This window comes from Colletotrichum orchidophilum, assembly GCF_001831195.1.
Source record: "Colletotrichum orchidophilum strain IMI 309357 chromosome Unknown Scaffold_1.1, whole genome shotgun sequence".
NCBI classification, from domain to species: Eukaryota; Fungi; Ascomycota; class Sordariomycetes; order Glomerellales; family Glomerellaceae; genus Colletotrichum; species Colletotrichum orchidophilum.
This window is the reverse complement of record NW_019172957.1, coordinates 725654-752334: the sequence shown is the minus strand read 5'-3', so window position 1 is coordinate 752334 and position 26681 is coordinate 725654. Positions and strand designations below refer to the sequence as shown.

The 26681-nt window shown below is 53.5% G+C and overlaps 8 protein-coding genes across 8 annotated transcripts; 4 read left to right on the top strand and 4 right to left on the bottom strand.

Moving 5' to 3' along the window:
- Positions 1-825: 825 nt before the first annotated feature.
- CORC01_00139 (Cip2) lies at positions 826-2013 on the top strand (the record flags this gene model as incomplete). The annotated part of the gene is made up of 1 exon (XM_022611797.1): positions 826-2013. The coding sequence occupies one exon, from the start codon at positions 826-828 to the stop codon at positions 2011-2013; it is 1188 nt and encodes a 395-aa protein (XP_022481802.1).
- A 976-nt stretch (positions 2014-2989) lies between these two features.
- Positions 2990-4612, top strand: CORC01_00138 (uncharacterized protein; the record flags this gene model as incomplete). The annotated part of the gene is made up of 1 exon (XM_022611796.1): positions 2990-4612. One exon carries the CDS (start codon positions 2990-2992, stop codon positions 4610-4612), a length of 1623 nt encoding a protein of 540 aa, XP_022481801.1.
- A 181-nt stretch (positions 4613-4793) lies between these two features.
- CORC01_00137 (cupin) lies at positions 4794-6347 on the bottom strand (the record flags this gene model as incomplete). The annotated part of the gene is made up of 3 exons (XM_022611795.1): positions 4794-5026; positions 5476-5885; positions 6331-6347. Coding segments are annotated over 3 exons (660 nt in total), but the record flags the coding sequence as incomplete, so codon positions are not given.
- A 2400-nt stretch (positions 6348-8747) lies between these two features.
- Positions 8748-10590, top strand: CORC01_00136 (F-box domain-containing protein; the record flags this gene model as incomplete). Its single annotated transcript, XM_022611794.1, has 3 exons — positions 8748-9018; positions 9081-10382; positions 10469-10590. 3 exons carry the CDS (start codon positions 8748-8750, stop codon positions 10588-10590), a joined length of 1695 nt encoding a protein of 564 aa, XP_022481799.1.
- Positions 10591-10992: 402 nt separating this feature from the next.
- On the bottom strand, positions 10993-12321 carry CORC01_00135 (methyltransferase domain-containing protein; the record flags this gene model as incomplete). Its single annotated transcript, XM_022611793.1, has 4 exons — positions 10993-11164; positions 11219-11336; positions 11426-11973; positions 12176-12321. 4 exons carry the CDS (start codon positions 12319-12321, stop codon positions 10993-10995), a joined length of 984 nt encoding a protein of 327 aa, XP_022481798.1.
- A 1104-nt stretch (positions 12322-13425) lies between these two features.
- CORC01_00134 (uncharacterized protein) lies at positions 13426-14375 on the top strand (the record flags this gene model as incomplete). Its single annotated transcript, XM_022611792.1, has 2 exons — positions 13426-14046; positions 14121-14375. The coding sequence occupies 2 exons, from the start codon at positions 13426-13428 to the stop codon at positions 14373-14375; spliced, it is 876 nt and encodes a 291-aa protein (XP_022481797.1).
- A 762-nt stretch (positions 14376-15137) lies between these two features.
- CORC01_00133 (uncharacterized protein) lies at positions 15138-15779 on the bottom strand (the record flags this gene model as incomplete). The annotated part of the gene is made up of 2 exons (XM_022611791.1): positions 15138-15377; positions 15438-15779. The coding sequence occupies 2 exons, from the start codon at positions 15777-15779 to the stop codon at positions 15138-15140; spliced, it is 582 nt and encodes a 193-aa protein (XP_022481796.1).
- Positions 15780-18287: 2508 nt separating this feature from the next.
- Positions 18288-20078, bottom strand: CORC01_00132 (major facilitator superfamily transporter; the record flags this gene model as incomplete). Its single annotated transcript, XM_022611790.1, has 6 exons — positions 18288-18547; positions 18610-18779; positions 18836-19044; positions 19108-19283; positions 19355-19539; positions 19603-20078. The coding sequence occupies 6 exons, from the start codon at positions 20076-20078 to the stop codon at positions 18288-18290; spliced, it is 1476 nt and encodes a 491-aa protein (XP_022481795.1).
- Between the last annotated feature and the right edge of the window lie 6603 nt (positions 20079-26681).

Here is a 26681-nt window from a genome sequence, read left to right as displayed (position 1 = left end):
TCGTGGGCCGAGATTGAGCGTCGGTTCGCGGAGCAAAGGTGGACTGAGAATGGGAGGTGAAAGACGTAAGAGATCGAGAATCAGCCGGGCGACGGAGCGGATGGGCTCAGGAAAAAGTTTAGCCAATCAGATAGCTGCTGGTGGTGGAAGAAAAGCTGCCCCACAGGGCCGTTGGTGGACGGCCGCCAATCGGGCCCGCACGCCCGGTGCATCTCGGCCCCGGCCGCCGGCTTTGTCGCAGCAAAATCCTGCGTCACTGCAACAACCCCCCAAACTTTCAATTCATGAGGTGGTTAGGTATCAACTCTTAAAGCCGGGCTCGCTCTGCTTGCTGTCTGTACCGTCCCAATTCAACCGGTGCAGGTCATTGCTCGGCCGAGCTTTTACTGGCTTCTTGGTATCGCACTAAACCAGAAGAGCCAACCGTAGAATCCTGATCCAATCTGGGCCATATCTTCGGCTGTCTTGGAAATATTGAAGGAGTCTCCAGACAGTAGCCGGCGGGGAAGGCGGCAGAAGTTGAGCAAGCTTAAAGATGTGCCACAGGGCTCGCCTACAACTGACTAGAGCAACCCCGTGAGCTTCCGTTGCCGGCTAATTCGAGGCTCATAGGAAACACCCGTCATTATCCAAATGATGGACATCAGCTGCAAGTGATGTAGGCCCCCAGGTCTCCACTCACAGACATCCGTTGCCCCGAATCATGATCAGCATAAGAAGAGACATCTCAAGAAAGAAGTTGTCTCATTGAAATTTCATCAGCTTCTTCAGGACACTGCACGTTTCTGTTTTAACCCAAGATCAAATAACTCAGCGTATATCAACATGGCTCTGCGCATCGCCATCATTCTTCTCGCCGGCACTGCCTTGGCCATGCCTGCCGACATCATCTCCGTCCGGATGGCCGACTGCGGCAAGGCCAAGACGAACATCCCCGCCATCAACGACGCCAAGCTGCCAGACCCCTTCACCTTCGCTGACGGCTCCAAGGTCACCACTAAGGCTGACTGGGCCTGCCGAGCAACCGAGATCCAGAACGCGCTGGAGCAGTACGAGCTGGGAGACTTTCCCCCGCCGCCCGACAAGGTCGAAGCATCTCTCTCCGGGGAAACCCTCAACATCAAGGTGACAGTGGGCACCAAGAGCATCAGCATGAGTGCCTCCGTCACCAAACCATCCGGCGCCGGCCCGTTCCCCGCCATCATCGGCATCGGAGGCGCCAGCATTCCCATCCCGGGCACCGTTGGGCAAATCGCATTTGGCAACGACGCCTTCGCCGCCCAGAACGGCCAGGGCAGCAGAGGCCAGGGCCTGTTCTACACCCTCTTTGGGCAGCAGCACAGCGCCGGTGCCTTGACGGCGTGGGCTTGGGGCGTCGGTCGAATCATTGACGGCCTCGAGCAGCTGGGCGATGGCAAGACGGGGATCGACACCAAGAGGCTCGGCGTGACGGGCTGCTCGAGGAACGGCAAGGGCGCCTTCGTCGTCGGCGCATTGGAGAAGAGGATCGTCCTGACGATCCCGCAAGAATCGGGATCCGGGGGCGCTGCGTGCTGGCGCATCTCGGACAGCGAGAAGAGCAAAGGCAAGAACATCCAGACGTCGGGGCAGATTGTTGGGGAAAACGTCTGGTTTTCTCGCCTGTTCAACACGTGGGCCACGAGGTCGTCTCAGGTCCCCGAGGACCACCACCTGCTGGCCGGGCTCGTGGCGCCGCGGGGGCTTTACGTGGCCGAGAATGACATTGACTGGTTGGGACCGGTGTCGACGACGGGTTGCATGAAGGCCGGGCGGCTCATCTATCAGGCTCTCGGGTTGCCGGAGAACATGGGCTTTTCTCTCGTCGGCGGGCACAACCACTGCCAGTTCCCGAGCGGGCAGAATGCCGAGTTGACGCAGTACATCAGCTACTTCCTCCTCAACTCCACGACCAAGCCATCCATCCTCGAGCGCAGCACTGTCAATGTGAACGTGAAGGATTATGCGACATGGACGGCGCCAACGCTGACTTGAAGACCGGCGTCGAAGCAGCCGCGAGGTACTCGGAGAGGAAACGCGAAGGGCATTCGGGCAGAATGAGTTGTTGAGGGGCGGAACGTCGGACGGTTTCTAGCTTGACTGGGGCAAGACTGTCAGACCTACATGGCAGAAACGATTGCTTGCATATGTGCAGTAACACAACATGCGAAAGCGACTAAAGCGACTATGGGTATTTACCCAAACATGTGAAGATGAGGCTCTTGCAAAGTAATTGACATTGATGCACGAACACAAACCTCGGCACGGCGAGTTGACGCGCTACAAACTGTGCAGGTCTGTCTGTGCCTTGTCTGTGCCTCTCTTTGAACGTCACGTTGGGAAGATGGTTCGATTCAACGGTATTGGACGCCTGAATTCAAGCTTGACCACGTGTAGGCCAATCAGAATCGTGATTTTCCCCGGGGTTAATGTTCATGTCATCAAATTCCATGTCCCACCAGCCGGTCCGATGTCTTTGGGATACCTACAAGTGGTTGTACCTCCCTACATTATTCCGTACTTTGGCCATGATTCGGACGGAAAGAGAGCACGCTTGGGAAGGCAAACTGAGAGGAAACAGGGGGGGACCAAGGCGCCGGCAGATTTACGACTCGTTTCGTCATCCAATCCACCGCAGGTCCATCCCTCCATCCCCTGCCTTAGCTCGCAGTTCGCCTACACTTTTCGTACCGCGTGATTCAGACGATCCCCAACGAATTCTCGACATCACGCGAAAAGGACTCCAAGGACTTCTTCACTTTGTCACCCAGCGAGCCGAGGAAGCGATACCGTGTTTGCATCTACAACAACTAACCAATATCCTGCATTCGCTTTGTGAAGTCCTCTCTCCTTACCGTACAAAACTCAGCATCATCTCGCACTCGTATTGGCAACCAACAGTCGCCCGTCTCTCATTCATGCCCATCATCATCACCAGCCAGCATTGAGATACACACAACACCAGACCAAAATGCTCGGGCGCACGCTTCACGAGTACATATTCATACGCGCCTGCATAACACCGCTCCGATACCCAGTAGTCCCCTACTTGGCACTCCTCTTCGCCTGCTTCCTCGGCGCAAACTACACCCAGTTCCCCTCGCGATGGGTCACCACCGCTGGGGTCATCACATGTATGGCAGCCACAGAACTCATATACGCTCTTTTCATCTGGCTGCCCTACACCAAGCGCCTGAGAGAACCCGCCAAACACCCCAGCCCATCCTCGCCAGCCGAACGCTTGGCGCTTTTCGAGCGATGCATGGCCACCATCCCAGACTTTGAGCGCTACATCCGCATGTGGTTCCTGGGCGCCGACATGTCAGACATCCGCCGTGACAACGTCCGCGAGTTCCTCCTCTGGGCCTTTTTCGACATGGGCGAGGACGACATCAAGAAAGCCAGCGCCAGGGACGGGGAGAACTACGACGTGGAGGTGGAACAATACGTAACTCGCAGTGAACGCTTGCTGGGCAGGCCCTTGAAGCCCGGTCGCGGGCCGGCCAAGTGCCTGCGCCTCACGATCGATTCCGTAGATACAAAGTACCGCTCGGTCTGGTGGTACGCCATCATGGCCTTTCTGGACCACGTCACACACCTCTCCTTACGTTTCTACGGATTTCAGTACTACGCGCAGCCTCGAGACAAGGCCATCTTCCCGCCTCGTCTCCAACAGACGTTTGCCAGCCGGCGGTCCTCGGCCGGCAACGTGAGCTACTGGCACCGCCCCCATCGCTCAGAAGGTCTGCCGGTGGTCTTCCTCCATGGCATCGGCATCGGGTTGTGGCCCTATGTCCGCTTCCTCGCCGAGATCACCAGCACTATGAGAAAAGGCCACGGCCAAACAGGCGTCATCGCCATCGAGATCCTCCCTGTTTCCTTCCGACTGACGGACCCACCGCTCGGCAAGGACATCTTTCTTAAACAGCTCAAGCAGATAGTAAACCACCACGCTTGGGACAAATTCACCCTCGTCTCCCATTCGTACGGTTCCATTTTGTCGACCCATGCCATGCGATGCCCAGACCTGCAGGCGAGGATCCCTCGGGCCGTGCTCATTGACCCCGTGAGCATCCTCCTGCACCTGCCCGACGTCGCTTACAACTTCACACGACGCAAGCCGTCGACTGCGAACCAGTGGCAGCTGTGGTACTTTGCGAGCATGGATCCCGGGGTCGCCCACTGTCTCGCCAGATACTTCTTTTGGAGAGAGAACGCCATCTGGGCTGACGAACTGGTTGGTTGCACAGCAGGATCGGAATCGGCGGGCGACGAGCGGCAGGAAGCGAGGCAGGTCACCGTATGCTTGTCCGGGTTGGACCTGATTGTCGACAGCCACGCCGTCGCCAGGTATTTGGCCGAGGGGGTTCAGGCGGGACACCCCGCATGGTTGCAAGGCGAGCATGACCGGCGTAACGTTGCCGTACCAAAGGCTGGACCCATATCTGGCATGGGTTACGAGAGTCACCGTTCCGCCGGGTCAGGCATCGACATCCTTTGGTTCCCAGACAAGGACCACGCGCAGGTCTTTGATTCTCCTAGTGCTATAACGCGAATTGTCGGTGCCATTTGGGGCGATGTTGGGGCAAAATAGAGATGCTCGATAGATATCATGACACCGGCGGATTTCCCGCGAGGTAGCCACAGTCTACACTTGCCCTGTGAAGCTGATCTTTCAGTGTATGGTGCTGCTGCTACGCACCGAGCGAGTGGCCAGTCACCACCGGTTAGAGTCCATCTCCACGACCGACCGATAGCATAGGGGTTACTTCGCTTCACTTCGCCCGGTCACCTCCCCAATCCGTCAAGCCCACCGTGACCGGCTGGGAACCGCTGCGAGTAATGACCCACACGGTATCTTGATCCGACTCGTTCAACAGTTGGTGCTCAGTCCAGGACGGAATGAAGGCAAAATCACCCGAGGACAGCTCATGTCGTTTGACTTCTTGCCCTGCACCGGGGCTAACGAATAAGATGCCGGTTCCGGAAGCCATGTAAACAATGGTATCTTGGCAAGCATTAGAGACACATTGCAAAGGGAGCGACAATAGGTAGGCCGGCATCGTGTAAGATGGAGATGGTGGGTTGAAATGGGGGAAAAAATCAGTCCTAACCTTGCTCGCCATGATGGCGGATAGCCGATGTCGCATGTGGGTTCAAAGTAATGACTATTCGAATTAGCTGAAGAAGACGTGGCGTTACGAAAGACGCAAGACAATGCGAGGGAACAGGGTTGACAGGATCATGGCGAGCACGACTGGAGCATTGTCACCCAGGGGCCAGCAACACATTTCCCGGTTGCGACGCTACCTTATGACCGGCAAGCTGGGGTCCGGACTACGGCAGCTAGGAGATGCGGCGGGAAAGGCGGTGCGTGATGCCAGAGCAGGCCACGGATAGAGGAAGAGGGAGAGGCAATGGCAGGGGAGACGGCATGCTAGACCGAGTTGGACTTACCGGAGGCGCAGAGCTTATCGCTTTTGCTTACAATGGCATCGGCCTCGTTCGCAGAAGCGGGATCTAGAGTTGCATTGGGAGGGCGGAGGGTGCTCGCTTTGGTGACGGATACCGAGGAGGAAACGATCATGGGTATCAGGTCGTTGATGAGCGGGATCAGAGACGCCATGGTGTCCGCTCTGCAGGGCACGCACGCGCGCGACCGGGTATCCAATATCCCAGTGGTCCTTGGTAGGCTGGCGTGCTCCGTTGTGATCTCGCCGGTCTCGGCTGTTCCGCCCGCGGAGAGGGGAAGTCTGAATGGTCGCAGTTGGATGTTCCGCTTGATGAGGAGCCAGGTCTGAGTCGAGTGGTGTTGTAGAATATTGGGTGATGGTGAGGGAGGACAGCCTTCCACCGGCGAGCGGGAGCTATTACCAAGTAGGAAGGAGACGTCAGACGGATGAAGAGATCAGGTGGGAACCGGGGGGGAGCTCCGGCAGTGGGTTGAGCGAGTCTGTAAGTTATGGATTTGCCCGTGTAGCAGGGTGTAGTATCAGCAACGTTCCGAGGATGCGATATAGGCGTCTAGGCTGATGTGGATATTCTGCAGTATCTACTATAGCAGTCGTACGGAACAGTGCGTTGAATTTAAGTTGACTTTTGCTTTGTGAGAATTGCAACCTCCAAGCGAGCTAAGAAAGGGAAATAATAATTTCTTGACCTTGACCGCTGTGGTTTTTGTTGTTGTTGTTGGTGGTGGTGGTGAATCAAGGATCAATGCCAGGTTAATGCCAGGTTGATGGAGATGCCCAACCCTGCAATGAGCGAGAAATGAAGGAAGAGGAAGGAGGGGAGGAGGAACCGCCTACCTACCTAATCGGGTAGGCGGCCTAGCGGACATGTTTTGGACACTATGCCACCTAAATACATATTCTATCGAGACACATACCCAGAGAGAGAGAGAGAGTTGTCCATTGCAAGACTTGACCAGTAGCTGAAGTCTCGAATAGTCGAATGCTCTTCCCAAATACACCGCCATCGACCTACCTAGGCCACGGCCAATAGAACCACCTCGCTGGCTCGCCGCAAAGGTTCCCTTGCGACAAGCCTTGGCTGGGACTTTTTGAAGCAATGTGGATTCGATCGAGACCAGGTAGGCCACGTGCTATAGGCCAGAAAGGTCAGACAGGCCCTTTTGCGGCGAGATGTGATGTGAGAACAAGCTGCTTCTGGAGAACATGGCACTTTCTCGGCCAATGTGATGCATTGGTCTTTGGGCAAGAGATGCGCGCAGTAGCTGGGGATCTTTGCTCCATGATTATCTCGGGCAGTCTTTGGGCATCTTGATGTGCCCTGAAGGTGGGTTGAGGCCGAGCCAGGGCTCATGAATGGTCGGAACAACTATTGATAATCGCCTGCAATGCGCCGGACACCCGATGAGTGTAGGTAGTTGGCAGTTGACGTACACGAACGTGACAAGCGTGAGTTGCACTGAATCATGAATGATGACCAGGCTCGCTTCAGCCCAAGGTGCTTATCTTGGCCGACATCAGGTAAGGTAGGTAAGTGGTAAGGTAAGGTGCTCACTTACTCCATAGGTAAGGGAGGTAAGGTACCTAGGCTGGCCGCTGGTTGGGCAGAGTACCTAGCAGACGAGCGATGGCGTTATTGAGCCGGACCGTACTACCTATCTTGTAAGGTAAGGTACCTTATGCTTGTCTCCTGTCGCCCGATAAGCGACAGACATGACCTCCCGAAGGGACTCCAAAATCACTGACCTCATTCCTCAAGTCATCGCCCTACTAATAGCACCTTGTAAGTACCGGACCGTGTAGGTGATTCTCGCCTTAGTCAGCCAGTAGCTCCTGCCGTCTGCGTCCCCGCAATCCGCTTCCTGTTCCGGTTCTCGGTACCTGCCTGTGGCCCTGACCCCTTGAAAGTTGATGGTGCAGGGCACGCAGCACGCACCGCTGCACCAGTGACCACAAAACTTCACTGCTTGCTAGCTGCATGGGTTCTCACTTACCTAAAGATACTTCACTCAAGCGTCTGTCAAGCACATCAAAAGACAAGACGCAAGCTTGAGCATGCCTGCACTGCCTAGCTAGGTGATTTGCTGCAGCAACACGCCCTGCTCCCACATGCATCACCGGCGTGGCAGGCATAGTAATATCCGCATCTATTCTTGGAATACCATCTCTACGGTTGTTGACCTGCCTTACCTGAGGAACCACACCGTCTACCTTACACCTCACCCATCGACATCTCACCAAGGTAAACTCCGGATTCTGGACGAGCACCCTTCCTCATCCGGACACCAGATTCCACTCATCCTTTCCCCCGTCCAGTTTCTAGTCACCGATTGGTGCTGCATTAGTCCTGTGGCCTGACGACAGAGACGGCGGCATACCTTGCTTGAATCATGTCCCTTTTGTCTGTTTCGGTCCCATATCCGCCTGCCCACCGAACCTGACCTGGGCCTGAACCTGGTCCCGACCAACCTTACCGCAACGTCCTCTCAAGTCTTGAGTCTTGACACCCATCTTCTTTCTCGGCACCTGCAGCCGCATGTCGTCGCACACGCCCGTGGTGGAATCTAGATCCATCCATCCATCCTGTCCGGCACGCGACTGGCCATGGTTGGCTGTTCGAAGCGTCCAAACCACTAGGCATCTCCAGTGACACCACCACCACCACCCGCCCCGCCTCGGCTGTCGCTGCCGCTGCCGCTGCTACTACTGTCGACCGCCGCGCTGTCATCGCTGCTTTCCCTCGTCCTGGTCCTGGGGTGGGTTAGCTTTGCGCCGTAACCAGGGGTTGCAGGGAGGAACTTCTGGCCCGTCCGCGACCGCAACCAAAAGTCCATGCTGCATACACGCACGCACGCACCCGACGCACCCTCACTCCGGCTGGTCGGAGGCGTGGAGACCACACCTGGAGTCATGACCCCAACATTGCGAGCACTGACGACTCCTATATGCACCACCCTTGGGCGACCCGAACCTCCGTGATAAACTGCCGCTGGCATCGTTGACACTTCGACAAGAACCTCACATATGCTGCAAGCAGCATCCGTATTCCGTCGACCCGAATCATTCCCATCCGCACCAGCACTCGCTCACCCGACCAACGAGTCCCTCGGGTGCATATTCGCACCCTCAGCCACTCATCAACCCTTCGTAACACGGGGCGCCCACCACGCCACAAGAACAGTTCATCCCCTCCACAGCCAGAAGGCCTCAGAACGACGTGTAGCATTGTAGAACTTGGCCCCGGAGAGGCAAAGAGGCATGGATGCGACTTGCGAAATGGCTTCGAATCCCCCCTCGCCCTCCAGCACAGCAAACGATTCGAATGCGCCACCTCATGATACCATGTCCAACGCGAGCGGTAGCAATTATGGCGGCATCGACCCCGAAGTCGAGGAAAACCTCTACATTCTACCGTATGTATCCGAAGAGGGTTTACGCAACGATGCTACAGATCATCGCAAAACAATCGGAACCTCTCGGGACGACTATTATCCCCTTCCTTCTAATTTCAACATTGCCGCCTCGGGTAGTATGTTACCCGTCCCTTCTTCGCCTCTTGGAAACCAGACTGACCCTTGTCTGACGTGCTAGCATTGCTCTCCCTGCCTTCAGACAATAGCTGCCGCCTGCTTGCGCTTCCTTCCGAACTCATCGATGCGATCCTGGCCTATCTGCCTCCCTGCGACCTGGCAATCGTAGCTGAGACCTGCCGCATCCTTCACGCTCACGCTGCGTCCGATGTTCACTGGTACCAAAGGGTGCAAGCCAATGTCCCTGGTGAGAAAGTCAGAACTCCCTATCCATGCCGCACATACCGCGAGCTGTACGCCGCACACGATCCGAGGTGGTTCTTGCCAAAGTACAAGATCTGGTTCTGCGACCGAGACCTTATGGGCAAGATGATCATCGTTAGGTATGATCAGCGGAGGGGTTGTATTGAAGGATACCAGTTGTTGGCCGTCAGCAACCGTACTACATATCAGCACTGGCCTGCTGACCACAGCGTGATTATACACGCGTTCGAACCTCGGGTCAAGCTTCATCTAGACAAGCCGGTACTTCAGTTCCACGCTCGCCGCCCAGCCGATGACGTGGGATCCTCGAGCATTTTGAGTCAACGATTCCTGCCCGAGGTGCCAATGTCTATTGATGACCGATCTGATGCCATGTTTAGCAACTTCTTGATGGCTCGCCCTCTAGACGGCGCAACGGCTACCTCGAGGATGGATGGTGTATTTCCTTACGGAAATGTCTGGCCTCCGCCGGCCATTCCTGCCCGTCACAGGGTAGCCGGTGTATCGTCTGGTCTGGACGGTGACGACCTTGCCCCTGGCGATCTGCCAACGAGGAGAGCGGAGACTTCGGACCAGGCCTTCCGCATCCGGCAGTGGATGGAGATGGCCGGGTCCCCGACACCAGGGCTTTTCCTTGGACCCGGGCCCGTAGGTATCGTACAAGCCATCCAAGCTAACATGGGCATGGGTACTCGCGGTGTTCCTGGCGTGCACATTGGCGAAGAAGTGGTAACATACTCAACCCTCGATCCTGTCGTGTACACGCCGACGGCGCTCAAACCATGGCGAGGTATCTGGGTTGGGGATTACAGCGGACATGGGTGCGAGTTCTTATTGATCAACCAGCCTGATGACGAGGAGGTGTCGGATGAGGAGCTCGGCCTCATTCGCGAGGCTCACGAATCTGATGCCGAATGGACGCGTCGGCGCACTGACGCAAGAGTCTATCGGGGCCGCTTGGAGGCAATCAAGCTGACTGGCGACCCAAATGTTCCGCGAGGAGAATACACCTTTGTTGCGGATGACTTGGGCGAGGCCGGCTTCGTTGGTGTCGCTCAAGAGCCACCGTTCCAGGGCACGAGAGTTGTCAAGAGCAAAGGTCATGTCGCTGGGACGGGCTTTCTAGATGGTTTGTGTCCTTTCTTTGAGATAAACGTGGATATACGCTGACCATCTTATTTCAAGACAAGTACATTGAGTCTCAGCTTATGCTAGTCTCCCATGATCGACTTGCTCAGTACTGGGTTGGCTTCGGACACATCAGCTTCTTTGAGCGGGTAAACCTTGAAGAGTTCATGTCACACTGATTTGTACATGTAGGTTTGAAAACATACTTGGCTTCGATTATCGGGAAGAACAAAGCTTCATCGGGTGTGTGGTTGTATAACCAGCTCGAGTTTCAACCTCATCAAGACAGGCAATATGCCAAAGGTTTTGTAATGTAGATATGTCCTTCCGATGACTTTACGACTAAGGTTCGGTTAAATTACACCTACGTAGCTAGCAGTATCATTGTGATCAACAAAGTTGTCAGGGCAGAATCTCAACGTCGATGATGGTTCCCGGTGATTCCTTCTGAATATGCACGAAGTCTATCTGTGCTGATATTGCAGAATCATGCAGAGCAATGTGTTGATGAGTCGAGTTGACCGTGGATCATGAGGCCGGTAGCTGCGTCACTGCTACGAATGTGATCTTGAAGGTACCAGCTATGATTTCTCGCTCGGCTTCTCGAAAGATATGACGGCATAGCGGAATGTCCCATTGGCATATCCACGCCTCATGGCACGGAAAGACTGCAAGAAGGCAATGCCATCCCGGCCCTGGCTAAAGGCAAAAGCCCACAGAGAAGGGTTTTGGACGAGAGACCATGTTATATCCCTAGAGAACGTTAACTATTATTCAACTTTGTTTCTTCCACGCATGGCAACTCACCAAGTCCTGCTAACTTGCTTGCTAATATCCTTGGGGCCCGCGAGCAAGGAAAGCCCACCGCTTTTGGCCAGGTCGACGTAGCCCTGCTGAGTACAAAGCGGCGGAAGAAGCATGCCATCTGGAGAGAGAGGAACAGTCAGTTTATTCTACCTCGCTTAGGGGGCGTAGGCACAGAACAGCCGTGGGCAAAGGGCGGATATCACGTACCCTCGATCGGCTTTAGGTCATTGGCAAACTCCGTCTCGCTGACATTCTCAGCCTTGAACCAATCCGCCAGCGCCAGTTTCCCACCCGGCTTGAGGACTTTGAACGCATTCTCAAAAAAGAGGGCCTTGTTGGGGAAATGGCTCAGCGCCTCGCTGATCCACACGGCGTCAAAGGAAGCGCTCTGTCCCGCGAAAAAGTCTCCCATCTTTTCGGCGTCGAGCTCGATGAAGCGGACCCTGCCGCGCCCGAGCTGGATGTAGCCGTCGCCGTCCGCCGCGACCTCCTTCTCGGACGCCTTTTCCGCCTCGGCCTTTGTGAGCCTGTTGGCGATCTCGACTTGCTTGGTTGAGATGGTGATGCCGGTCACGGAACAGCCCAGGGTCGAGGCGAGGTAGCGGGAGGTACCGCCGATACCGCAGCCGACATCGAGGACTTTGCTATTCTCCCCGACGCCGGAGAGTTGAAGGAGGAGCTGGATGAGCTTGACCTGGGCCTGCTCCTTGGTCTCGGAGCCATCTTCCCAGTAGCCGTGGTGGATGTGCTCACCCCTGAACACGGTCAAGTCAGCTTAGGAGGAGATTCACATTGGGCTGGACTTGATGTTTGAGAAGGGCACAGACGGGGTCTAGCGTGTAGGATTGCGGAAGTGCGCTGTGCCTCAATTGAGGCTCAAGATCATTTCACAAAGCGCGCGCACGGTAGAGATGAGAAAGAGAGAGAGAGAGAGAAAGAGGGCCGGTACCAGCTTACCAGAGACTCAGGTAGTAGTCACTCGCGAGGTCATAATGAAGCTTGATCCTGTCCTTGAGAGCCTGCATGGTCGAGTGAGCCAGACCCATGGGAGTCTCATATTGCTTGCTGAGGTCCGTGTTGGAAGCGTCTACTGCAGCAGCCATTGTCGATGCAGGACCAAGAGGAGGCAAATGAAGATGAATCAAATACGATGTGAACGTGGGCTGGCGTGGCTTTCGCTGGTTAGCAAAGTGCCTGGAAATTCCAATGTTTGTTTCTCGATTGGGGTGGATTTGCATTCAGGATTGACGAAAAAGGACAGCTGCTGGTGGCTTCGGGAACTAGGTTGATATCAGACGGGAGAACTTCTGAGCCAGTAGGAGCTTTCAGGTAGAAAAAAGATATATTCTCTACTAAGCTATATGGTTGGGAACCCCGCGGTAGCTCTTGGAAGTAAGGTTGCTCGTATTCGGGGCCGAGGTAGGAAGACTAAGCTACGACCTAGACAATGTTGAGCGGCCGGCCTGGCGCAACAATGTGCCCGATCGAGTGAGGGACAGCAATATATGAGACGTCATGTTTTCGTTGGGTGAAACGTGAAAGCCAATACGCTCACCTGCATGAGATAGCTTGTTGGTTAGACAGAATCCAGCCACAGACACTAGCCACAGATGTTCTGATCACGTGAACTCAGCCACATATTCCAAAAATAGCGAGACAAGTGTGCCCAGCCACCACGACTACGACCACAACCACCACACCAGCGGCACATGTCGGAGTGTGGCAGTGCCAATGCTGAGCGTCAGTGCCGGGTGCCGGGGTGGGGCCGTGTGGACCCCTTTCATCTGCCAGGGCCTTTCAAAGTTGGTTCAGATCCCAGGCCGCCCAAGGCGCGTCCAGCGTGTCTGTGCTGGGGAAATATTGGAGTTCAGACGAGACCAGTCACCGACCACACAGGAAAGACCAAGAAGGAGAGAAAAAAGGAGAAACAGGGGGAATGCGCCCAGCCTCAGCCCAGCCCACGTCCACGTAAGCCCTGCACTGTAACATGCTTGTTTACGCATCTGCCGTAATCACAAAGGCATTCGTATGTTCAGAGTGCCAAGTACGAATACTCTGATTATACAAATAGAAAACTATCGCTTCTGGGAGAATCCAAGCCAGTTTTGGTCTCTCTTTCTCGTGTTTACTTACTCGTTCGCTCTCGCCATCCTCCAACCGTCTGTCGCTATTGATACAAACCAAAGCCAAGATAATCGCAGCCCACCATGGCTCCCATCCCTCCAACAACGGCCAGACAGAGCCTCGCTCGCGCCGGTGCCATCGCCAACCAGGTCTGGAAGAGGGCTGCCCTCGTTGTCCTCCCCGAAGTCGCCCGCGCAACCACCCATCACGCCCTCGCACGCCGCGATCTGACCGTCAACCACACGCAGGGCGTCACCCTGGGCGTCATCGGTGCCTACGCCGTCATCATCGCCATCCTCTGGAACGTGCCCTTTCTCCGTCAGGTCCTCTGGCCCTTCAAGATGCTCGTCATCGCCTTTCACGAATTCGGCCACGCCATCACCGCTTGCTGCACCGGCGGCAAGGTCCTCTCCATCACTCTGGACCCCAATGAGGGTGGCGCTACTCTCATGAAGGGTGGCAAGCAAGCCATCACCCTTCCCGCGGGCTATCTGGGCTCATCGCTCATCGGCGGGCTCCTCATTTTTTGCGGCTTCAATATCAACGCGTCCAAGATTGCCTCCATGGTTCTTGGCATATGCTTCTTGCTGACTCTTTGGTGGGGAAAGCGAGATTGGTTGACGATTCTCACTGTCCTCCTCGCTGTTGGTCTGCTGGTCGCAGCGTGGTTCATCTCTCACGCCCAAGCTCTCAGATTCGTCGTTGTAAGTCAAGCTCACCCGCCATTTCACACTTTTTGCCATGACACAGAATCAAGGAGAAACTAACAAATTGATAGCTATTCATTGGAGTCATGAGCTCACTCTACTCCGTGTGGGATATTTGCGACGATCTCATCATGCGCAAGGTCAACAGCTCCGACGCCAGCGTCTTTGCTCAACGTTATGGCGGTTCATCTCGCTGCTGGGGTCTGATTTGGTCTCTGATCAGCGTTGCCTTCATGGCCGTCGCCATCGTCGCAGGACTCGCCGCTTTCCCTCAGTCATTCTCCGAGCAAGAGAGCGACTCCAAGAACTTTTTACCTACGAGATGATGATCTGTCGGGCAGGAGGTTTATTAGGCTACTCATTTTCGGAGCTTGCGTTGTGTGGATCGCATCATGATACCCCGCTTTGGTTTTCAATGGCCATTTTTGAGCATCTCGCGAGCTCTGCTACGAATTATGACTATAACGAATGATATCCACCGGATGTGCGACGCGATGTGTCAATAAGAGGGTTGTTCTAGACGATCCGTCGGCGACTCCGACTACGTTCCCGTGGGATGCATCTTGGGGCTTCGGCAGACGCAATGGCACTCGCCGCGGGATGTGGGCGGAGACGTGGTAGGCGTATTATTCAGAGCCAGCCACTACATATTGGCAACGACAACTCTTGAAACAGAGCCATTAGTCACACACGCAAACGCCCCTTGATGAAGACGGTTCAAGACATACTAGCGTTTCAATCGGTGGAGTGGTGATTATACGGAACTTCACGTCATGATGTTTCACGGCAGGCCGGTTCTTAGGACAGCCTCAGCAGTGGCAGCAGACAATGTTGACATGTCTATGACTGCTGATGCTGTACATCTATGTAGCAATATAATGTGTTATGCCAAAATCCTCGTTTGAGGATTGACACAGCGCATTGGCAAGTGACTACGTGTCTGTTGACCCTGTGCTGTAGTGAGCTTGTACGCGTAGACTTGTAGATACGGTGCTATCCTTTCATGTATCAATCTCCATACGGCAGCTCTCTGCAATACCAATACCTCAATCCTCCCTGGACGCTCCGCCCTTTGCACGCTTCTGTGTCTAGCAGCCCTTCCACTTGAAAGCAAACGACTCCGTGACGGGAGAAGTAATCCCATCCTGATGTTCTTTGCCAAAGACAACCAATCCTCCGCCTTGGGAGATGATGCGAAAAGTCACGTTGAGAATACCAACGTAGCCATCGCCACTAACGCAAGGAGACGCCGAGTTCACACGCTGAGCCACGTCCACGTTCCGGAAAACGGCCGTGGAGCCTGACGATGTGCTCGTAGACTTGGTCACCTGTTTCCAACGAGTCAACGTCTTCCCTCAATGTACCCTCATATTCTTGGAACAACTCACAGTATCAAAAGCCGTCTCGGACCAGTATGCCGTCGTATAGAAATCGACCTTGGTGTTGGAGCTCAGGTAGAGCCCCCCGCTGACGGTGACGTCCTGCAGCAGCAAAGCCTTGCCGGAATCGCCTTCGTCGATGAGCAGGTGCACCTGGCAGCTCGTCATCTGGCCGCTAGCTAGAGTCTCGCTGAAGTCGGGGATGGTGATGGTCAGGTCATCTAGGCCACCGGACCATGTCACTCTATCGCGCTGGGGACAAGCCGGTCCGCTATGTGTGACGGTTTTGATGCAAAGGGCGGCTGCGGAGCCGACTGCGACGAGGAAAAGACCTGCAGCGTGTCGAAACATGGCTCAAGTTTTGGGGATGAGATAGAATTTGAAAGAATGCGGGTTTTTCTTTTGAGTAACTCCCAGCAAAGAGATGTGTTGACGCTGCCGACAACATCGTAGGACGTTGTACACCATGCGCAACGCGCTCTTATAGCCGGTGCCGAAGCCTCTTCATGTACTGGCCGTCAATAAGAGACTTGCCAGGCGTAACATAGTATATTCATCTCCAGTTCTCATGGTATAGGGCAGAAGTCCAAAGAGATCGAAGTCGCTTTATATTGTGGCGATGTGTCCGGGAGGCTAAGGGTAATTAGCCAAGAATTAACCAGCAAATGAGCGCCTCAAAGGTACTCTTCAGGCTCTTGGTAAAGTCTGGAGCCCTTGCCGCCGTATACAAGAAAATCTGTCTGCGCAGAAGCCAAAATGTCGCATCATTTAAAACACCCGATCCCATTGGGACCTAGAGAGTCGATTCCTACCGTCTTATGCGACTATGCCATACATTCCTCGGAGGTAAGTATGAGCTAGGTCCGTCGCCAAAACTTCAGCTGTCAGCTTTGAGTAAACCATGTAACATAAATCAGCTCGATTCATTCATCGGTGAGGCTAGTCCGAAGGCTTGTGGTACTTTTGAGAACTGAATGAGATGCTTAGACAGGAACCGAAGAGCAAAGATATACTATTCTCGAACTTCAGAAAGGCACTGGGTGTGCAGTGTAGAGCGCAGACGGCTGAGTTACGCGTTAAGATGCCGGATAAAAGCCATATCGTGGAGGTGTCCGACATTTGTTACCCAGTCTTGCTGTTACTGATTGCGAAAACTATAGCGGCTGAAACTATTTCAGAGCCAAACAAAGATCTATCAAAGCCCTCTTTTGTTTCCAGCAATATTATGGATCATTGTCAAGGGCATAGATGAATCAACCGTAAAGGGGGCAGCAAAGCAGACTGATATGCTAACGAACATGTCCTCATACACTGATCATCGCCAGGGTCACATATATTGTCTCCAATAGCTCTAATATTTTCTGAAATCTTATGTTATCTAACCGGGAATTCTGCTGGCAAGCCAAACAAAAAGCACTAGCATGGCTAGAATACATTGTGCAACAGGTGAGACGAAGTTTCGAAGAAAAAAAGAGAATAAGAGAGGCCTCAAAGTCATCATTCAAGCCTTGATCTGGGTGCTTTGAGGCGTTTGAATACATATGAAACACGTTATTGCCTCATCGTTAGAATATGCTGGTCACGGTCGCCGTTGCTGGTCGGGATGCTACTGCAAACAATCCACCCTATCTTGTCTGGGCAGTCTGTCAGCAGAGTCGGATTCAGAGAAGACTAGGCGAAGAGCTTGCCCGGGCTTCGACCATTTGGACCTCTGTGGTCTGCCACTTCTTGATCAATAAGACATTGACCAGATTCTCGGCGCTTGTACTCGGATATACCATCTGAATCACGGCGCATGGCTACTTTAGGTGGCTCAGCATTCAGTGGTCAGTGAATTTTCAGGCGAAGTCATCATATCGATGTGATAAGATACCTGACAGTAGGCTATGTTCAGCAGCACGCCTGTGCAAGAGTGACATAAACCTGGGATAGCGGAGTATGTTGTTAAAACCTTCAAGGTTGTTGGTTTTAGAACTCCCTAATGAGTACTTTGGGTTCCAAAGTAAGTTCATGTTAGATCTGGAGGCCTCATCCTTCTTGCAGACTTCGCATCCCCCACGGCCGGAGGAACGGAAAGGCGGTGTTCATTCCAGGCTCCAGGTTGACAACCTGAAATTTTCATAAAGTGCTGCACTCATCAGGTTCCAGTAGCACCCTGAGCCTGTCATGCGGGAGAGGTTTCAACGGCTGGCATGCTGCCCGATCTCACGGGGAATCCAGATCTGGTGCCCCCAAAGGCAACCTACCCCTTTTCACCCTGTTACTCTGTTGTCCTTTTCCAATCAAGTTTCTCCAGGTATCCCCTCATTTTTACTACCCCAGTTTCTCCCCAAGCTTTTCCCCGAGTCTCGGAGGAAAGGATGTAAAAGCCAAGATATTGGCAATTAACACTCCTCTCTCAGGTGCGATTAGGCCAAGGCCATACCACAAACGGGAACAACTCTCCATCGCAATGCACCACTTATCAAAATCAAATCAAGGTTGTGAACTTGGCCATTGCTTGACTTGTCGATCGAATCAAATTCGTGGCGGACTCTTGTCCAGTTTGGTCGAACGAGAAATACTTCACTGGCAACGCACCGCTGTTGTCATTCAACTTTATGGCAGCTCGAGCAGAACTAGACACGTAGAACTCATATTCAAGTACAAAGTCTCAAAGTAAAGGGCTTGATGTAGATTTGCCTCTATTTTGTTATCCAGCTCCAAGGGGACCTCGAATCCCAGATCTACCTCCTTTCGGCTCCCGTTTGTTTCTCTATAGCATATGCATCATCCGAGTGCGTTTGCATTATAAAGATAAGAACACCAGTTTGACTGAGCTTTAAACATTGCAATAAATTCCAACAGTCTGATGTCCCTTTAGACTGTGTAGCGGAAGAAGGTGGCGTTGTCACCCTTGTGACGCTCGGCGGCCTTCTCCTCAGCAGTGTACAGGGAAGGGTCCTTGTACTCGCGGTCTCGGCGGGCGTTCTCACGACGGAGGTAGATGGTCATGAAGATGGAAAGACACATGGACATGGTCAATGTTGACAGGAGTGTGCCGTGACCGGGGTAGTAGTGAGGCTTGTCCTTGGCCTGGTAAAGGAAGCCAGCGATAGCACCACCAAGGTTACCGAAGCCTACGTCGCAATTCAGCAATCTTCTTCGCATTTTCAAAGGTTGGAAATAGACCAAGACTTACCGACGTGCATGGCAATACCAACACCTCGCTTGACAGAACCTCCGATGTTGTTGCCGTTCCAGGCGACACCCTGGGGAACGTTGGGGTAGATGCCGGACGCAGCAAAGAAACAGCCCGCATATTTCACTCCGTTGCTTTGAGATGAGAGAAGCATGATAAAACCAGTCATTCTGTGAATCCGGGGTCAGTTTTCAGTCTTTTCTAAGTTATGAGGTGAAATACATACGCAATAAGGCAGAAGAAGATCATGTAGATGCCACGTTGCTTGTGACGATCAGCCAACCAACCGCCACTGATGCAGCACACGCAGGCAACGATGTACGGGGGAACGGTCATCAATTGGGCAGTCTCATTGGTGTAGCCCAGTCCACTGACGATGGTGGGAAGGAAGAGAGAGTACGAGTAAAGGGGGGTGTAAACTCCGATAGTGATGAGCTAAGGGATTGATCAGTATGATGGCGCATGGTACAGCAAGATTTTGTTGTTGCTGCAACTCACCATATGTACCCAAATCTTCCAGTCTTTCATGGCGTCCTTGAAGTAAGCCATACTGAACTCATCAGCAAGGGCAGAGCGATCCTGCTCAAGACGACGGGTGACCTCCTCCTTCTCGGCCACGGTCAGGAACTTAGCGGTCGCAGGATAATCGTTCATGACGAAGAAGGCAGCGATGGCTGTTTACAAGAGAGTTTTAGTTAGTATGGAGCTGCCAATTTCACGTCATGTCCTAAGATTTGCAACTTACCGACAGCCAGAGTGAGAATACCCTCAAGTATGAAAATCCAGGCCCAGCCCGGTCTGCCTCCAATGCCCTTCATCTCAACGATACCTCGGGCGAGGAGGCCTCCGAAAGCACCGGCGGCGGTAGCGGCAGAGAAGAAGATGGCCATTCGAAGACCGCACTCATGACGCCGGTACCACATGGTAATGCTGGATATGGATTGATTAGGTGACCGGATACGCAGCAGTGGCGGTGGACTGGGAGATACTCACTAGTAGGTAATACCGGGGAAAAGACCTCCCTCGGCAAGACCAAGAGCCATACGAGCGGCCAAGAGTCCAGGGTAGTTGTGAACGAGGCCCATAAGGGTGCAGCAAATACCCCAAGCGATCATGATGCAGGGGATCCAGACGGAAGGGCGAAAGCGCTTCATGGCCAAGTTGGAGGGAATCTCAGCAGCGACATACCAGGGGAAGAAGACTGAGAGGGCGACATTGTAGTCGAGTCCCTGCATTCCCAGGTCCTTCTCGAGACCAGCGAGACGAGCATTGCCAATATTGGTACGGTCCAGGAAGGACAGCAGGTAGAGAAGAGCAAGGAAGGGAATCAAAGTCCAGTCGATCTTGCGCAGTAGTCTCTTGGTCGCAGCCTGGTCGAAACCACTTCTGTCGGGGTCGCTGGCGTACTCAACCTCGATAGAAGGGTCGACAGCGGCCTCGGTCTTGACATCCTTCTCGGAGGTCGACATGTTGGCGATTGGCGGCCGATTCAGAGACGCAAAAAGTTTGTAAAAGCGAAACGTGGTGGGACGGGCGAGGATCTAGCCGAAGGATGAAGTATAAAACAAACTCTTTGAAAATGTTTTTGGGGTATTTAGAGGGATGAGATAAGATGACTGAAATTGGTGGTATTGAGCGAGGCTCAAGACAGCTGACAGCCAGAAAAGTCGATGAGTGTCTCGGATGAGAGTGAGAGCTGTGAGTAAGACTCCTGAAGTAAGACCTTCGTCGGAATCTACTTTGGATGCGACTTCGGAAGAAACGAGAATAGAGCTGAAGTCGTGTAACTGAAAAGTAAGCGGCAAAATATGCGAGTCACACGTGGCGTTGGCGGGGAGGAAATTGATCTGAGGCTGAAGCTCGAGATGGTTCCACGTCGTTTCTGTTGTGAGACTATTGATGTCGGTCACGGGTGCTTTCTTTCCTCAACCACGCCAAATGGGATGAGATTGGAAAGAAGGCTCGGGGCCCGGAGTTGAAGATAGGGCAAGAGCAGCCAGTAGCAGGTGCAAGTGCAGGTGCTTCTTCCTTGGTGGGAGGCAGCAAGAGCAAGAGCAAGAGAGGTAGGGGCCGAGCATGAACGAAAAGCAAAAGGCAGGAAAGTTGATGAGAACCCCGGGAGCAGCTCCCCTCTTTAACCCATCTCACCAACGCGGGATATCCCCATCCCCTTGCGCTTCCATTGAGAAAAGCCCATCTGGGTACCTTAACGACTTTGCTGATGACTTGAACCCAACCTAATGCTCTTACCTTGGCTTGACTAGGGAGGTACTGCAACTGGGCAATCCAACCCAAACCCCAGAAATTTAGGGTCTTGGCAGTGGGCGAGTGTGATAGCCATGAGGTTGGTGTTATGGAGAAAGAGAGAGCCAGCAAAACACAGAGAAATATTTTGGCAGGGATGGTCTCAGTCTGTACAATCCTGGTGCCAAAGAACAGCAAGGTACTTGGCCTGCACCCTCAACCCTCAAATGCCCAGCCCAAAGGGAGGCCGCACGACTCGAGATGGAAGTACAGGTACCTCAAAAGGTATCTTTTGCGCACCCATCTCCTTGGACGCAAAAGCAGCGAAAGCATTGCTGCTGTCGCAGTTGCGACTCTGCCGCCTCTAAGGATCCGGGTCCTGTCAGCTTGTCCCCTTTTGGATCTGTCCGCCACAGCATAACATCTGCGCTTCCACCCGACATCTTTCTCGCGTTGGTGCAGAGGCTACAAATGAGACAGATGCGATATCGAGCTGAGGCATCCCTACCGAAGCAATCTATCAATGTTCCAGGCACTCAACTCTACTCTGTGATCTCAACTTTCTTCCTCCTCTTACTCATCCTTGTCAGTCTGGCTTCTTTCATCCCACATCCCCATCTTCCCACTCCCGGGGGGAACCAACCCGGAGCGATTGCTTCCTCCCTACCCAAGCTCTCCCCCGCATGCCAATTTCAGTCTCCCCGCCTGTCCTCAACTTCATAACTTCTCTTCCCCCTGCGGTTGCGTCTTCGCCAAGAAGGCTAAGCTGGGGACCCTAACCTCAGCCACCCAAGGTAGCTAAGGCGCCTCTTACCTTAGTCTTGAGTCTTCCTCTGAATGAACCGTCCAAAAAAAAAAACTAATCCTGCCCTGTCTGTACCAAAGTGCTTTGCAGACAACAGTGGAACCAAATCCAATGCATATTGCATACTCCGTACGCGTGCCGCCGTTGACAAATTGGTACAAACACAAGCCCATCAACTACTCCCACCTACTTTCGCCCACGAGTGCGCACGTAGCACGGGCTATGCATGCATGTCAGGGCCGGAGGTCGACACCCGTACCACTCTGGCCATGTCTTGGACGGATCAAGCAGTTCTGAAATATTGCCCATTATCCTGGGTCATTACGAGTCGGGGTAGAATACTGCCAGCCGGGCCGTCGTCTCCGCGCGTTGTGGTTACAGAGAGTCTCTTACTTTGGTTGAGATCCGAGTGGAAAGTAGTGAGACTCTTCTGATCCATCGAGGCATGAAATCCCAAAGGTCGCAACGTAGATGCGGGCTTCCAAATCACCTTTTCGCCAACCAACGCCTCGGTGACACGCTGAGCTGCTGACGTGTTCCTGGCAGTGCTCTCTTCTCTTTCCCTTTCTCTCACTCTCTTTTTACCCGCCCAGACACATCAGCCGCAGCGCCGTTAATATATCAGGGCATGTTATTTCAGGTTTCGTCAAGGAGCAGGCACTGCCAATGCTCTTTTTGCCATGGCGTAGGCATGGCATACGGCAGCCAAGGAAACGAGTGCCATGCTGCCATGTGTCTTTCCACCAGGACGGTCAGCGTTCCCTCTCATCCTTCAAGCCACGAATGTCCTGATCAAGTGACACAGGCCGTCAGGTGGGAGAAGATGCTCGATGCTCATAGCTCGGCAGAGAGTTACATTGGGACGGAATTCTCGATTGTACTTGCAGCCACGTGTACGGGAGGGCTAGAGAAACGTTAGCGCCGGTCGAATGGAAAATTCCCCTTCATCGGTGGCTTCAGAAGAGAGAGCTGTCGTGGAGGGTATGGAGGGGAAGCAGAAGCTTAGAAGGAATTACAAGAGTCTGACCTAGGAAGAAGGGAAGTGACGAAAGCCATCGCCAAGATTCAGACTTGTCTGTCAAAGGTGGTGGGGAATGAATTGGAGGCGCACCCATTGCCGCGTACAGAGTGCTCGCTGACCCAATGGACGAACCAGGTCATTTGCGGGAGGTCGAAGGATGGTCCAAGTTGGAAGCTGGCAGCTGGAAGAAAAGGATGTGGGAGGTCAAGGTTCGCGCTGACAAGGACCCCCGGACGACCTAGCTGGATGGGGAAGCAAGGCCGGAGGTTGATTGAGCTTCCGACAGCTTGGCACGCGTTAGCAGCTCCGCCACGCAGTTGGATCTGGACCGGGCAGCCAATCAACCGACAAGCGTATCTTCCCCGCTGACTCCGACGAGCAGGCATTTGTTTTGACGAGAATACGGGGTAAATAACGGGGACTTTGTGGAAATCGAGGTGCGCCGTGCCTCTCTCTCTGCCAGGTTCTGGTCCGGACTGTGACGGCCAAAGCCCGGGAGATTCAAGTGGTATCGAGAGCCTTCGAGTAAGTGAGAGACGAAATATAGAGACAGGTGCGAGGTGGAAGATGGAAGGTGGAAGGTGATCAGCATGGACATCAGGACGGGATAAGTCAAACGGAGCGGTCGAAGATGTGTGACAGACAGATGGAAATGTCCTAAGCCCTGGAAGATATGTCGACTCTACTGAGATAAGGACCCTGCGACTTCTACTAAAGCAAGTCAGCAATAAAGTAAGGTAGCAGGTACGAATCTAGATTGCCGCGTGGGCAGGTCTGGTAAACAGACTACCTTAGCACCACTAGCACTCCCTCCCGTCAATACAGTCGAAGCCACTAGGAGAGGTTCGAATTCTAAAGTGAGAAGAAGGGTTCCCTCGAACCTAGTGGCCACCCGTGCCACCCTAAATTGACAGCGATACCTTCCGTGACTTACCTAAAGTGCTCACTCGCTGGTTCGCGCTAAGCTCCATGTAAGAATGTAGAAGAGAAGGCTCACAAGTCTCAGCTCTCTGCAAGATAGGCAAAGCACCAAAGATGAACTTGAGGGAGGGAAGCAAGGACAGAGGGAGCACGGGAGGTGAGGTCTGGTCCTGGGTGGACGAGAAGGGGGCACGGCCTTTCGCCGATGTCAGTGCATTTGGCAGACGCTTAGGCAGTGGAGGTTACCCCATGATTTGACAGCGTGTCCCGCCCCGCCAGATTAGGTTTAAGTTTAGGCACGTTGGGTCATGACCCACCTATCTTCCCAAGTGTTGAATCTGGCCGTCGAGTGGAAACCGGCAAAAACCCGTGGTGGCACGCCCACTGGACTGGGACTGGTGGAACCAGCGAGTGACAGGCGGACCAGGTTCATCCTATCAGCTTGATAATATGGCTTACCTTATCCCCAGATGAGGAGGGACCTTCTCTCTCGACTCTCGAGTCTTCGACCAGCGAATGGAGGGTACGTTCTCTCTTGGGGTTGAGGTAGGAACGTTTCGCACCTCAAAAGGTACCTACCAACGGGTGGCACTTGTCTAGACTCACAACATCGGTTGGTTTTTTTTTCGGCCTTTATTTTACCTGCTTTGCCTGAATCCTTCCCGGCCGTGGCCAGTCAGGCTTCAGCTATGCTCGACCCCCAACCTATCTCCAGACGCTTTGCCCCCCGCATCCGATCCCGCATCCTTCTCTTCCAGTCCCCAGTCCCATCTGAGATGGTGCACACCATACTCCTCTTCACCCTCGGCCAGCTCGCTTAAACGCCTTCAGATTCATGTTGAACCATATCACCAACCTACTTAAACCGACCCTAACAAACATTCATTCCTTGTCTGTCTATTCGGAGAAAGCTGTTGGCACTAAGTGGCAGGCGACACCACTAGCGTCCGCCTCCACACCGAAATCCTCTTCCAATCTTGATATTGTAGGTTCCGCAACAAAATTAGATAGGCTCAGGATCTTGCCGGCCGCCTGGTTGCTGACGAAGATAAGATCGAGTATGATGAATCCAACGCTGACGGAAGACAAGGACTCTTCTCGTCTCCTCCTTCATGCGATGCAGCCAAGCAGAGTCGACGGTGCCCACATGCATATCTGCACCCTGGTCAGTTCCAGGGCAAGGGTGCCCGTCGTCTCGGTGACAGAGGTGGTAATGCCAAAGAAGACAACGAAATTCTTCCTGTTAGGCGACATACCTCGCTGTCGCAACTACGACGGCCCAGACTCAACGACATGGAATTCTTCTTGGCGTTTCTTGGCGCCAACGAACGTTCCCTCTGTCCTGGACTTCGCCATACCCCCCTCGGTCCTAGTCCTGGGCAGCAACTCTCATGTTGCCAATGAACCGTTTCTCATCTCTTCTTAGATCTTTTCCTACTGAGGTATTCTCGTCCTTCTGCGATTGCGATGTAATGGCAGTACTTGAGATGGCTCTAGATGCTCAAGGGGGATGCCTTCTGTACCATTGATCTGATCGTTCTACGGTATGCTTCACTTATCCTATTGCAATTCAAATCCCTGACTACGAGGCTTGCTACTGGCTACAAGCCACCCGCTGGCCTGCTGTGGAAATCAACGCCGGCGTGGACGAGAGTGCGAGACTCTACCCTTCAACCCTGTGAGACAAGTTGTCATTAGCCTAGCTGGCATGGGAATCTCGGCCAAGGGACCCCAAGTCTTGGCTCGTACCCGCAGACCGAATGTTATACTGTTCCAAAAGGTCGCCAACCTCGGACTTTTCGCTTCTCTACGGCCGCGGGAGGGGAATGCCATCTCCTCGAGAGAGACTTACATTTACGCTCTAGTCCATCGGTCGGATGAAAGGCTGTCTGGGCGCCAAGATTGTCCCGTAAAACCGCTTGTAGTGCCGGCAGCAAACAGCCAAGACTGGTTTGGGGGTAAGGATTGATCGCCATCACTTGAAGATTCTTATTGCAACGATGGATTTTATACCGTGTACGCCACCCAGATTGGATTGGCGACTATCGGCTTGTCGAGAATGTCGAGCACCTCGTGGGGTGTGTTCGGGCTAAGGAGAGAAACACAGGCAAGTTCTTAGGGCTTGACTCAAGCGAGGCACTTCAGCGAGGAATCTTGTTGTGAATGTCGCGTTAAATTGTCCACACGGCCTCGGGATTCATTCTCATCGGGATGACCGCCGGATCCAAGTGCACGGCGCCAGGGTACTTCTGGCGAGAACAATCAAATGACATGTGCCTTCGCTCGCAAACCATCAATAAGAAAAGCGCAGACCATCCTGCTTCTACGTTACTGTAGATCCTCTCGACGCTCCCCGTACTTAGCTCCCGGCCCAGTGTATCGGAACAAATGCGGGACCCTTTTGACAACAGACCTTCTTGGAGACAGGCTTGAGCAAGATGCTACGTATTAGAGCCCTGTTAATAGTCAGGATACTCGGAACTTTGAGAGAATAGCCAAATACGGTCGCAGACGCCTGCCCGTTGCACTCATCATATAATCCCAGCGGGGACAGATTCCTGCAGACCATATACATGTGCCCTGAGGCGTCTGATTTTCGAAAACAAAGGTCGGTTGCTAATACACATGAGCGGGAAAATCCTTGAGAGCACTGGCTGTGAATAACACGAACAAGTTTGCTGTAATACAATCGACCCCAGTCGGTCTTGTTTGCATAGGCTCGAATCTATGAGGGAAAAGAAATTGGATCCTCGGTGCGGATTTCCCACTTTTCGACCGAGATCACCAAATTGTTCTCGCCTTCCCCAGCAACCGCTCATCCTCGATGGATTGTTGCAAAGCCTCCAATGGACATGAAACAGTTTCCTCATTCATATTCATACTCATGAGTCTGCTTCGTTGAATTTCAAACAGAGTTGATGTTTACGCGCGGCCGTTCCGTTGATCCCAAACTTTGTTACCGGATTTGTACCCGTCGCCGCCGGCGGCTAAAACTCCGGATGAAGCTTTCCTTGAGCGACCCTTGTGAGACTAACTAACACCCGCAACTTACGGCATGTACCCAACATCGCCTGTTGAGGT